General features: G+C 32.8%; 1 protein-coding gene across 1 annotated transcript; it reads left to right on the plus strand.

The window, feature by feature from the left end:
- The first annotated feature begins 218 nt into the window (after positions 1–218).
- On the plus strand, positions 219–6,304 carry LOC130500018 (uncharacterized). The gene is made up of 4 exons (XM_056994705.1): positions 219–558; positions 668–2,490; positions 2,605–6,177; positions 6,287–6,304. The coding sequence occupies exons 1-4, from the start codon at positions 219–221 to the stop codon at positions 6,302–6,304; spliced, it is 5,754 nt and encodes a 1,917-aa protein (XP_056850685.1).
- Positions 6,305–14,716: the final 8,412 nt, after the last annotated feature.

Below are 14,716 nucleotides of genomic sequence, written 5' to 3' on the forward strand. Positions count from 1 at the left end.
ATTATCCCATACACTCAAACTCTAATTGTGGATGCTGCTTCTGAATCGGTTCAGAATGAGATTGTCCCTCACACTCCAACTTCAAACGTGGAAGCTTTGTCTATTCAGTTTTAGCTCTAGATGCTGCTACTACCGTTGAGGACAAATCAAAGCAAGATACATCAAAAGGGAATGTTGGACAAGGCTACCCAAAATCTATCTTTGAACAACGTGCATTCATGGCTAATACTCCAAGCATCTCTCACAAAACTTTAGTCTCTTCAAAAGAGACTCCTTCTTCTACTACTAACCAAGTCTCAACAAATTCTGTTCTAGCGAGTTGTGGAATCCGCAAGAGTTTGTCTAGTTCTAATTTACTCACTAATCGTTTTAGCTCTTTATCTTCAGATGATGAAGATGAATCATTAGTATCAGATGAAGAGGTGGACCCAAAAGAAAATTTGTCTCCGGCAGGCAAAGTATTTCTTCGGGGTAGACCGGTTAAGCCATCCACAAAGGCTAAAGAGATGCAATCACATTATGTAGCTCGTGGACGGGGTAATGGAAATCGAGATCAAGGTAAAAGAGGTGGGCGTGGATAATTCATCACATTGAGAAACGGCCAAAACAAAAAACGGCTACTTTCTCTCTCATCACCCAAAAAGGCGATTTGTTCAACCCCTTCCAGCCACCGTGCCTCAAATCTCCGCCGCTCACCGGCGTCTGATTAGGCGTCGGGTCCTCGCCGAGCTATCCTCTCCGTCGCCGCCTCGCGAGATGGGGAAGAAAAAAGCAAAGAAACCCTCGCCCTCGAAGCCGCCCAAGTCTTCAAGCGCGTCGCCGCCGTCGAAAAACTCTTCCTCGCCGTCGACTGCGCATCCCGTACAAGATGAAATCGCAGATCTCCCTTCTCCTGCCTCAGTGGAAGTTTCTGATGCCCTCCAGTGCTGTAAAGCTGTTGAGGTTGCTCAACCCACCCGAGACATCGCAGATCCGAGACCAGCCCTTACTGAATCCGCTTCTGAGAAGACAGTGATCGTTGCTAACCCGACTGATCCATCTACTGTGGAGGCGAATTGTAAGACTTCTGTAACAGAGTCGAGCCCTGTAGCGCAGGCTGAGAGCTCCTCTGTTCCTCTGCAAGCACAACCGGAGGCTCTTCAGGCCTTGGCTGTAGCTGGAGCTTCTGAGACCGTAGCCGATGCAGTAGCCAAGGAGACCCCTTTGAGCTCGCAGAACGCTGATACTAAGGTTCCCTCGCCTGTTATCAACGAGGAGATGATGACAAGTAACACCACAGGAGTGTCGCTGGACTCAACAGTCGAAGCAGACCCCAAGAACACACCGGCGATAACACAGGAAACTACCAATACCAGTTGGTGTGATCGAACCAAGGGTGTTAAACAACTGTCGAAGAAAGGGGAAGCGTTCACTCTTCCGTCAGGTGAAGCGTGCATCAAGATCCCCAATTCTGTGATTGAAAAAAATCGCAAATCTTGGGAACCATTTGTGCTCGGACAGTTCTACTCGGACCCTCCTTCTCAGGGAACCCTTCACAACATTGTGAATGGAATTTGGAGTAAAAACTACAGGGACATTTCGGTGTCCAAGATGGAAGGATTCTCTTTTCTCTTCAGGATTCCGAACGCGGCAACCAGAAGCAGAGTCATCAAGCAGAAGTTGTGGCAAATCGAAGGCCAAACAATGTTCGTAGATAAGTGGGAGCCTGGCGTTGTACCAACTAAGCCGGAACTTACCTCTGCTCCCATTTGGCTCGAACTGCGTAACGTCCCATTCCAATTCTTCAACGAAGACGGTCTTGAGCGTATAGCAAGTCTTGTTGGGCACCCAAAGTTCCTCCACCCAGCAACAGCCAACAAAACAAACCTTGAGGTAGCTAAAGTCTTCACCATCATTGATCCGAGGAAGCCGCTTCCGGAGGCTGTCAACGTTCAATTTGACTCAGGAGTTATAAGTAGAGTGCTAGTCTCTAGCCCGTGGATGCCACCAGTGTGTGAATTCTGCAAAGAGATTGGTCATTCCACTAGAAGATGCCCGACAGCTCCAAAGCCTTGCTCTTTCTGCAGTGCTTCTGATCATGTTGTAGCTAAGTGTCCCAAAGCACCGAAAAAGGAAGTCCGGGGCAGGAAAACTAGAAGAAGTAGATCGAGAGCGAAGCAACAATGGATGGCAGTGGATAACTCGGTCCCTCCCACGAACCAGACTGTCATGCAGGTGCCATTAACCATGACTGATAACGCATCTCCGCCTCTTGCTCTAGCGGACCCTAGTCTAGTAGTTACAGTGGAGCGTTCTAAACTGGGAACCGTTAAAGACAAGATGCGTGGTGAGTCGAGTACTTCAGCAACCCGTCGCCAGCTACCTCGTAGTGCGTCAGGTACCGAGCGTTCATCTCAATCTGATATGCAGGCAGATTCGTCTGATGTGGAGTCTTCAGATTCTGAGCTCGAAGAGGGTGAGTTTAGTAAGCATGAGCCGGACTTCGAGCTGGTGCGAAACAGAAAGAGATTCTCAGGCCAGAAGGGGAAGAGGGGCAAGGGCCCCAAAATCAATTAATTTATGTCGAAGGAAATTTTTTGTTGGAACCTGCGCGGATTAAATAAGCTAACTCACCGCAGCGGTCTTCGTAAATGGAGTAGGAAGCATTCTCCTATTTTTGGTGCGCTGCTTGAGACGCACGTCAAGCCTCTCAAGAAAAATAAATTCATTTCGGAGATTTTCCCTGGATGGGCATCGGATGATAACTACGGTTTTTCTCTCTTAGGTAAAATTTGGATCGTTTGGCATCCCTCTCTTTTGGTGACTACCATTTCTAAGTCACTTCAGATGATAACGGTTGAGGTAACTTGGCCATCCGTTCAGTCCAAGATTGTCATCTCTAGCATCTACGCCTCTAATGATGTGGATGAGCGCCGCAGTCTGTGGGCAGAGATTGTATCGCTGGTTTCTTCTCATCAGCTTGACTCCAAGCCTTGGTTAATTTTGGGAGACTTCAACCAAATTAGGGATCAGATTGAGCATTCCAAGCCGCCTTCTCTCAATATGGATAACAGGATCCGGGAGTTCAATCAGTGTTTGTCGACTGCGAACGTTGACGACCTCAACTATAGAGGCAACACTTTTACTTGGTGGAACAAGAACAAAAAAAATCCGATAGCGAAGAAGTTAGATCGAGTGCTGGTAAATGACGAGTGGTACTTTCAGTTCCCATCCTCGGTAGCCTTCTTTGGCAGCCCAGAATTCTCTGATCATGCTGTAGCCTCCATCTCTCTAGACCCGTCTACAATTAGGACAAAAAAACCTTTCAGGTTCTATAACTTCATCACTCTTAGTCCTGATTTTATTCCTATGATTTGCAACTGCTGGTTTTCTTTTAATGTCACAGGATCGGCAATGTTCAGAGTTGCCCGCAAGCTGAAACTGTTGAAGAAATGCATCAAAGATTTTAGCAGGGAGAATTACTCCGGCATTGAAAAGAGGACAGCTCAGGCGCTTGTCTCTTTGGTTGATGCCCAGAACTCGGTTCTAGCCAACCCAACTGAAGACAACGCTACAATGGAAATTCAAGCAATGAGAGAATGGGAGGAGCTTTCTAATGCGGAAACTTCTTTCTACTTTCAGAGATCTAGAATTAACTGGCTTGCTTATGGTGATGGCAGCTCCAGGCTGTTTCATAGATATGCGGCGTCAAGAGTAGCCATAAATCACATTCATTTTTTGATAACAGCAACTGGTGAAAGGATTGAGTCTGTGCCGGAAATTCAAGAGAACTGTGTTCAGTACTTCTCGGAGCTGCTGGGGGGTCATGTCTCGCCTCCGATGTTTGTGCAAAGCGACCTCGATATGCTATTCAACTTCAAATGCTCGGAGGAACAAGCTGCTAAGTTTGAGATGCGCTTCTCGGCAGCGGAGGTCAAAGAAGCTTTCTTCACTCTTCCCAGGAACAAAACTGGTGGCCCGGATGGATACTCGGCGGAATTCTTCATCGCTTCCTGGGCTGTTGTAGGCACGGAAGTTACTGAGGCCATTCAGGAGTTCTTCTCATCGGGCTTTATCCTAAAGCAGTGGAATGCGGCTAATCTCGTCCTAATTCCAAAAATCCCAAATGCGGCCCACCCTTCTCAGTTCAGACCTATCTCGTGCCTTAACACGGTCTACAAAGTCATTGCGAAGCTGCTGGCGTCAAGACTGAAGGAGATTCTGCCCCTGATGATTTCGAATTCTCAATCTGCGTTTCTCCCGGGCCGCCTGCTTGCAGAAAATGTACTATTAGCCACAGATTTGGTCAACGGATATCATACCCAAAACGTCTCATCCCGAGGTATGCTGAAGGTAGATCTTCGAAAAGCGTTTGATAGTGTCAGATGGGACTTCATCCTTGCTTCACTCAGAGCCATAGCGATCCCAGAGAGCTACATCAGCTTAATCTCCCAGTGCATAACCACAGCTTCCTTCTCTGTCTCTGTGAATGGTGCGACTGGCGGATTCTTCAGAAGCTCTAGAGGCATAAGACAAGGTGATCCCCTGTCCCCTTATCTCTTCGTGCTAGCCATGGAGTGCTTGTCTAGGCTCCTTCGATCAAGATATGAGGAAGGAAACATAGGCTATCACCCAAGAACCGAAGAGTTAAAGATATCACACTTGATGTTTGCGGACGATGTGATGGTTTTCTTCGATGGGAGTAGTAACAGTTTACACGGAATATCAGAGTGTCTGGACGACTTTGCTTCTTGGTCAGGGTTGCAGATGAATGCCAATAAGACAGAGCTATTTATTACGGGGCTGGACCATTCAGAATCCATGGCTATTGCTGCCTATGGATTCCCTACTGGTGCACTTCCCATTAGATACCTTGGTCTTCCCCTCATGAGTAGAAAGCTTAAGATATCGGAATACGCGCCTCTTCTGATCAAAATCACCAGGAGCTTCCAAGCATGGGCAGTAAAGTTACTTTCTTTTGCGGGGAGACTCCAACTCCTCAAGACGGTGATTTTTGGCTTGATTAATTTCTGGGTTTCGGCTTTCATGCTGCCCAAAGGTTGTATCGCACAAATTGAATCCCTTTGTACTCGCTTTCTCTGGTCAGGGAACATTGATAAGAAGGGATTATCGAAAGTTGCTTGGACAACGGTTTGTCTCCCGAAACAGGAAGGGGGATTGGGTATTAGAAGGATCTCAGCGTGGAATCAGGTTTTGGGCTTGCGGTTCATTTGGCTATTGTTATCAAATTCCACTTCGCTTTGGACGGAATGGCACAGAAGCATTCTTAACGGCCGTTCTTTCTGGTCTATTGAGCCTACTCAGTCTGACTCTTGGGCTTGGAAGAGAATCCTCAAGCTTAGACCTATTGCGCTGCAATTTTGTAATATGGCTATTGGAAACGGCGCTTCTACAAGCTTCTGGCTCGACGTGTGGACACCATTTGGGCAGCTGATCAACTTCATAGGTCCAGGAGGTCCACGAGCTCTACGAATAAGGAAGGAGGCGCTGGTGGCTGACGCCATCTCTGCTTCAAACTGGGCGCTGCCCAACCCTCGCTCTGAGCAGGAAGTTACTCTTCACTCTTATTTAACTACTATTTCGCTTCCATTGCCTATTGATGTCAGTGATGTTTTTGAATGGAGAGCTGCTGATTTCCCTTTGAATGAATTTAATTCTAGGGCCACATGGGAGGTGCTGAGACCTAGACAGCCGATACAGGACTGGCATGATGTAGTCTGGTTCAAAGGAGCCCTACCGAAGCATGCTTTCACGATGTGGGTCGCCAACTATGATCGTTTGCCAACAAGGGCTAGGCTAGCCTCCTGGAATCTGTTGGTGCCTGCAACTTGTCCACTCTGTGCCTCTCATGCCGAAACGCGCGACCACCTCTTTCTCTCCTGCCGTTATGCCAACGACATCTGGTCCTATGTGTTTGCAAGATGTAATCCTCCCCCACGGAGGTTTACAGAATGGAGTGAACTCTTATCCTGGATCCGAGCAACTCACTCAAGGAGACTGCAACTGCTCAGGAAGCTGGCTTCTCAGGCTGGGATATTCCATATTTGGAAACAGCGTAACAACTTGATTCACAACAATGACGCCTTGCCAGCTTCAACTGTTTTCAGGTCTATTGATAAGGAAATGAAAAACATTATTTCTTCAAGGAGATCTCAGAAAGTTTTTAGTTCACTTATGGTACTTTGGCTTAGATAAGTGGCTTCTATTAGGTTATCCATATTGTTGGATGTTGTTGTTGCATCTTGTTTTTCCTCTTTTTTTTTTTGCCAAGATGTTTCATGAATAGGTTCTTGCTGTTGTATAACCATCCTTTCATTTATGATATTTACAATTTTAGCAAAAAAAAAAAAAAAAAGGATAATTCATCACTTGAGTTTCCAAACCTTTTTCTCTTACTTTATCTTTTGCTTATTAAGAACTTGTATTGTTTCTACACAATATCTTAAGCTTTTGCTTATCTCTCTTTCAAAAACTGTATGACATTTGTCATAGCTGTAATGGTTTTTTGTATTTAAATAGAAAGCTTTTTTTCAAAAAAAAAATTAAAAGCACGACTGCAACATATGTTTTTATCTTTAAATTAAAAGCACGACTGCAGTCGTTTATATTGCAATGTAATAGACATATTCTCTCAAACATATTCCTTCCCTGTTTTAACTCATATTATTTTTTTCTTAACTCTTTGTTAACAAAATTTATGAACAAATATATTGTTTTTAACTTCATGTAACATCCTCACTAATTAATACTAGGTGATTTTCCCGTACTCATGCACGTGTATAAATATTTTTTGCATTTTGATTTTTAAGTATATAAAACCAAATAAGTTTTGTTAATTGCATTTATTTCAATTTATTGTAACTTGTAAGTATATTTTGGTATTTCTTATAATGATTTATATGTTGTTTTTTGGAAAAATAAAATAGTATCATATTATCTAAATTTAGTTTGGATAAATTGGCAATCATAATTTTACTTTTTAATCATTTAATTGGTTATTTAATTTAAAATTAGTTGTAACATAAAAGGGTTATGATAGGATCAGATGATAGTTTCACAAAAAAGGATCAGATGATCAGTATATGTTCCATAGTCAACTTGTATTATTTAACTATTTTTCTTTTATATATAAATATATATAAATTAAAATTTAAACAAAATATTTAAATGTGGTAAACTTTAGTTTTGAAACTAAAATGTTTTATTTTTATCATTAATAAAGCCGAAACTAAATAAATACAATTATAAAAAGGTAAACTAAAAAGTGAAATATTAACAATTGCATTATGCATAATATTTTAGGCCATTTAAAATATCAGTGTACTAATTATTTTGAGAACTAAAGTGATCATGAAACGTCAGAAACTAATTTTCAGATAGTATAACTGTTTAAGAAAGTTTTTAAAAATATTATTTTCTTTTAAAATAAATATATTAAATAACTGTTTACAAATGTTTTGAATCACGTTCATATATAGGTGTTCAATATTTTATTTTATGTATATTTCCTTTTTAAATAATTTAGAGAACAATATTAAAAAGGAAACTAAATCTAATAATCTAATTTAGAATACTATTATGTAAATAGGAAAAACTAAATAACAATTTAATGAAGATTATCTATAATAAATAGGAAACTAAATAATTTAATTTAAAATACTATTATGAAAAAGGAAAAAAGAAAAATAAAAATCTTAATAATTAGGTGATTTTTCCGTGCTCATGCACGGAAATAAATATTTATAATATAAATATAATATAATAGTTGATTGCTATATATTTTAATTTTAAATTTAATTTATAATTTTTATGCATAATTTATATTAATAATATTGCATTACTTTAATTAGACATATGATTTTAGATATGTTATATCTAGTCGATTTAGTTATCATTTAGGTATATTCTTGAATATTTTATAATGATTATATTTTTGATCAAATGAGTCAACTACTATAAGATGGTTTCTTAATTTTGTATAGGGAACAAGTGACAGACCATTTCAAGAGGATGAAACCAATCGCCAATAAGATTTTAAACATACTCATCAACAATTTAGGTGATTTTTCCGTGCTCATACACGAATATAAATATTTATAAAGTAAATATATTGTAATAATTTATTAATAGTTTAATTTTAATTTCGATTATTCTATATTTTTTTGTTTTACTTAGATGTGTGATTTTGGATATGTAATATATGATTAGTTTGATTATCACTTTAGTATATTAGATATCATCAAATTCTTCAAATTCAACCATGGTATTTTTTTTCTAAATATATTAAAATTATGAATAATTTGTAATTTTAATTTGGATTGATTTTTCCCTTAGATATGTATATATATTTTAGTAATAATATTATATATATTTTTGAAAATCAAATAAAGAACTTAAGTGTTGGTCTATTCAGAATACATAAATAAAAATAACAATACTATTTTGAAATATCATATATATATGTTTTACAAAATAAATAAACTGTAACAATTAGTTAGTAATTTATTTTTATTTATTGGTACGGTTTGAAGCATCCTTTAATTTATATGTGTAAAATAAATTAACATTACTATAAAATAATATATTCTTTATTTTACGTTTGATTTTATATATAATAAATTGATTAGCCTAATTACTCATTTTGTGGATAGGGTGACATATATTCTTTTATATTAAAGTATAATTATTTTTATTTTTATTAATCCAGTTAGATTGTTTATCGCATCAATTCAGTTTTTCATCTTAAATATGTAAATATATTTTTTTGTAATATTTATAACAATTTTTTATTTTTTATTCTTAGAATATTTTAAAAATAAAGAAATAATCAGTAGAAAGCTGCATAAAATAAAATAACGGATACATTTTTTAATCTCAAAACGCATATTGATAGTTATAATAATTAAAATATTTTGTAAGTTCTAAGTAATATTATAACTTAGATTTATAAAAGTAAACTGAAAATTATTTTAAATAATCTTAAATATATTCTTGAATATAATAATTCAGATTTTCTTATGTACTTTTATCATAGGTATATTGGATTGTACAAATATAAGGGAAAAGGGAAAAAAGTAAACTATATATTAAGTAAAACATAAATTTTTAATTGTGGCAAAATATAATATTTTAGTTTATTAAAATTTTTAGGATTATATTATTTAAAAATATTTTTTGTAATTTCTTGTTCAAAATATGCTTGTGATGAAATTATTTATCATAAAAATATCAACTAACGTTTTAAAAATAAATATCAGTTCTTTTAATTTTTTTTTGAGAAATTATTTTATATAAGTAAAAAAAAAATTTATAGACATTTTTAGTTTTTTAATTATAAAATATTAATAGTCAATAAATATTATAATAATGAATAAACCATTTCAATAATACTAATTAAAATATTATTATTTAACTATAGGTATATTGGTTTATCTTATCAATTTTTATGTAATTATTTGAGAAAATATATAGACATAAGGAAAATATTTTTATTACTTTGGAAATATTTTTATATTGGTTAAGGTTATGTTTTAAAGGAAATATCTACTTTTCTAAATATCAAAATTATTTTTGTTAACTTTCCTTTTTTATGAAATCACATTATATATAAATATATTCTCTTATTTTAAATTCTTTTTTTTTAATTTAAAGATGTTTTTAACTATATATGTTAACTAAAGACGAAATTTCTAATTAACAGAAATTATTTAAAAAGGGAAATCAATTTTAATATAGTAATTATATATAATATTTTTGATTCATTAAGGGTGTGATCGTAATCAACCATCGCGAGAGTTAACGTGAGCGCGACACATAGTAAACTGACTTCTCAATTAATATTATAGAGATGTGCCCGCATTGCAAGGTATTTAAATGAGTTTATCACACATTATCCTATTTAAAATATTTTTCATGCAATTTATTAATTTAAAAATATGTTTTTATTACATTAATAATATAATGAGCTTCTATGACTAAAAACATATTATTGCATTAGAATATTGTCAAAACATAATATTGCATTCTATCAAGAAATAAATGACTTTTTATTGATTATTCAATATAGCGATTATTTTTTATAATTCTTGAATAATTGCATATAGAGTTATTAATTATTTAATATTAATGAATTATTTTGTAAAAATATTAAGATTTATTAATAAAATTAATATTATTCGTATGTCCATTTTAGCCATAATATATTTAATTAAATTAATAAATATAAATCCATTGTATGCTTTTAAATAGAAAAAAAATTATGTACATTAAAATTGTAACATTATTGATCACTACAAACCCTATAACTAAAAATGCTTAATATAAATAAAATTATTTAATTTATATGAAAAATAGAATATTTATTTAATTTATATGAAAAATAAAATATTTATTTAATTTCATGTACTATTATAAATTATATGAAAATTTTAATCAACTTTTGAAAGAATATTATAAGATTTTCTGAATTTTTGCCAAGAGTTTGTTTACGGGTTTAATTGCGGGATTTTAGATTTTATCAGATTCTTAATTAATAGGTCTTCACTAAATCTGAATTTTGTGAAAACATATCAGTTGGTAGTACCTCTGATAGAATGCTATAGGAAGAATATAAACCAGCACATATTGTATTGGCAACCAAATTTACCGGTTCAACTGTGGATCCATATCGGATATAAGAACATTTCTTATATCTTAAATCGTCTATAAACAAGATATGTACCCACACTAAAAAGAGTTAAATAATTTGTAAAAATTGAATGATATTTCGCACCATTTAAATGTATATGCACTATTAGTCATCAGTATTCGTTTTTGGTTCAGGCATTTTTGATTTTTGATATTTTGGTTCTAGAAATTTAGGAACCGTTCAGGTATCTACAGAGTTTGATTTAGTTTAAGTTGGGTTATTTTTTTTTTGGTTTGGTACAGTAAAAATTGGGAAACGGTTAATATGCAAAGAAAGGGTCCAATTCAGTTCCATTCAATTCTGATTTTTTTGGTAACTACAAGTTTATAGATAAAATATCGGATAAAGTATCTGATAATTCATATAATTTTGATTTTTGAATAAAAAATATTCGGGTAGTTCGGTGTTTCGGATAATTCGGTTTAATAAAATATTAATTTTATGATATCTGGTTATTTAATAATTAAATATAATTAATAATTTTAAGCATATAATTTTTATTTTAAAAATTCAGGTAACCATTTGGTTCTCAGTTCGGTTTCAACTTTACGGTTTCAAAGATATATGATATGTTTGGTTATTTATGAAATTTAGTTCACTTTTGATTTCGTTTTTTTTTCAATTTAGAACGATTCGGTTCACGTCAAACCTATACACCTATCTTATATAGAAATTCATTAAAAATATTTAATTTCGAAAACAAACTAGCGTGGGTCAAAATATATTAGACTAATATAAGAAATAAGAGAATATATAAGTTATGTTATGTACTCCCTTCATGTTTAATTAGATGATTTTAAAGAAATTTTTGATGTTTTAAAATGTATGATGTTTTCATATTTCAATGTAACTTTTAGTTTTATCAAAAATAGTGTAACCAATGATATTTTATAATCTATTTTATAATTGGTTAAATGGTTTAAAATTTATATTTTAATCATACTTTTTAGATAAAAATGCAAATTTCTTAATAGTTATGCACTATTGTAAAACTTCAAATATTTTGGAACTGATGGAGTATTTTGCTTGATGGCTTAATGTGGGTGTTAAGTAAAAGTAACAGTGAGATGAAGCACATATCAAATGAGGAAAAAGTGGAGAATCATGCTCCATCATCGCTTTTTCCCCTGTCATAATATGCCTAAATTTTATTTTGAAAAGGAAAAAAATCAGTCCAAATGACAAAAAAGCTAAACATAGTACCTTACTATGTTCACTAGAGTTAATCTACTACATATCTTTCCCAGTTTTTTTTTTTTTTTTGAGCAACTTATCTTTCCCAGTTAGTTTTTGATTTTCCGCAGTATCTATACATGTCATCATGAGAGCATTTCTATCGAGAATATTGGAAATCAATATTACTGTGACATACAACACCCAAGAATGCGGGGTTGACAAATCCTGGTACGTATAGTATAAGAATATTTTTTTTTCCCTAAAAAAAGTTAAATCCGGGTCAATGATGACACAAGCCTAATCCCCAGGAGAATGTACAGTTCATAGACCTTTTTCTGGACATTCAAATAAGACGAAAACAATGGGTCTATATCCGTATGGCCAGTGAGAATCGAACTCGGGACCATATAGACGCCGAAGCTCTCTCAATTACCACTAGGATAACCCCGCTGATTTAGTATAAAATTAGTTATATGAAGTCTAACTAATATGATATATGCGAAAGCAAAAATAAATGTATTCATATTTTTAGATATCATCAACATCAGTTATTTTGTACCCCTGTTCTAAAATCTAATCACATTATATAATTTATTTAAGTAACATAATAATTCAGTAGTATAGTATCTACATAGAAATATAAAATACATTTATAAACATTATACACTGAAATAACTACATTTTATAATAAATATAATAATAAAAATAATTGTCAAAATTTTCAAAATATATATTATCTGAAAATAAATGCTTAACACTAATTATAAACAAAAAAAATTATAATGATTGTAATATAAACCAAATTATTATCAAGATAAATTACACAAAACAATTATAATAATGTAAATTAAGTCACATAAATTAAACAATATACAACTAAAATCCCTCTTACACTAAAAAAATATTCAATTAATTTATTTAAAAAAATAATCAATTTGAGCAAAATGATTAATTTATGTTTTAATATGTGTGGAAAAAGCAGTGACAAAAAAAAAATATGTGTGGAAAAAGAAAAGTTATTTTAATATATTTATATGGAAACAAAAGAATAAAAATCAAGTTAAATGAATAATTAATAAAATAAACTTTTATTACATCTTAGTAAGAGTGAAATTATTTAAACATTTATATTTATATACAGAAAAAATAGTAAGTAAAATTCAGGCCGGCCGTAGGTTCAAATTTACAGTAGAACCTTTATAAATTAATAATGTTGAGACTTTAAAATTTTATTAATTTATAGAGATATTAATTTACAAAAATTCTTTTTTATATTTTTCTATTTTTTTATTTTTGTTTATAAAATAAAAAATATTTGATTTTACCATATATACATTATTTCAATTTTAGAAAATTGACTTTAATATTGGTTTATTATCTTATTTTGTGTATATTTTTATATTTCATAGAATTGTTATGTGATTTTCGATATAATTTTATCTAAAATATTATCAAAGTATGTTGAATATTAAGAAAATATATTTATTTTCATTGTAAATATAAAACCAACAATATAATGTTTAGTTTGTATTTAGATTAAAAATATGTATTGATAGATTATTAATTTATGATTTTAATGGACTATATATTTTCATGGGAGTTTCAAAAATATTATTATCTTATTATTTTATTAATTTTGTTATATTTTACATCGGTCCAAGTTAGGACCGACGAAATTTATTAATTCATATAAATTATTAATTTATTAAGTACTAATTTATGGAGGTTCTATATGTACATATTTTAGAATTTTTCTTAAAACTTATAGTCAAGGGGCCAAAAATAAATTATATGCTTGAGGGTCAGATCCGTAGCTCTCTTCAGCGTGGTTGTTCCTTGCAATCATTCAGGCTGTCCCGATAGCAAATGCAAACTTTTGTACTCGCCCTCTTGGGAATTTTACATGTTCCTCTTACAAATTTAAGAGTCTTGCAATGACGGTCACAATCAATCTGTTTATCACAAATCTTTGGCGGTGCAACAAGGAGTGGAAGTCCTTGACAACGACGGTCCTGCGCAGCTATTTTCTCTGTTGGAATAGTGATTATGACAAAACATATATAGATCAATTTTGTACTGTAACAATAAACCAAACGCATCTCTAATTTTTTTTTGTTTCATGTTAAACATTGATGACTAATAAAAACCTTAAAAAAAACCTTTTAAATGGAAAATGTTAGAACTTGTAAGTTTATAATACACAACGTGGAAACTGAACCCAAATCAAAACATTATGAATTCCAATTTGATTCCAAATTTCTATAAACCTATAAAGATCTGCATTCGATAGAAACCGATTTGAATTCGATCCGCAATCTGAATGCCCAGATGTAATACACATCATGCTTAAAAATCAAACACATGCTTTGGGGAAACTTAAAAACTATGTTAAAATTACCTGTTGAAATTACCAAAAATATCACTAAGAGGATAATGAAACAAACAGTATTTTCACCCTTAGACATGTTTTCTTTTATTTTTAACTTATTCTTTATTTCTTGAATTTTTTTATGTACTTCTAGTCATATTATTGTATATAAATAAATTTTATTTCTAAAGATAGAAAAGTTGAGTCCGTATAAAATGCCTATGAAGCTGTTAAAAGAAAAAAATATAGAATTTAATAGACACCATATATTTTTCACCTCATAAAACTTCAATTTTCTATTTATTTTAATTTAAAAAAATATAATTGGGATATACTAAATGATCGAACTTCCTGATTGATTGTCCAATAATTTTTACTCTTTTCCATATTAACCAATCAAAAAGTGATTTGATTAATATGTGACTGAAAAAGCATAAAATAAATAAGTTTTAAAAGAGCATAAATTATAATATTATATAAAATTA

Source organism: Raphanus sativus, chromosome 9, assembly GCF_000801105.2.
Source record: "Raphanus sativus cultivar WK10039 chromosome 9, ASM80110v3, whole genome shotgun sequence".
NCBI classification, from domain to species: domain Eukaryota; kingdom Viridiplantae; phylum Streptophyta; class Magnoliopsida; order Brassicales; family Brassicaceae; genus Raphanus; species Raphanus sativus.

Coding starts and splice junctions, on each gene's coding strand:
- LOC130500018 (XM_056994705.1), top strand. CDS start 219: ATGGCTAATACTCCAAGCATCTCTCACAAAACTTTAGTCTCTTCAAAA. Junction 559..667: donor TAATGGAAATCGAGATCAAG/GTAAAAGAGGTG, acceptor AACCCCTTCCAG/CCACCGTGCCTCAAATCTCC. Junction 2,491..2,604: donor ATGAGCCGGACTTCGAGCTG/GTGCGAAACAGA, acceptor GGATTAAATAAG/CTAACTCACCGCAGCGGTCT.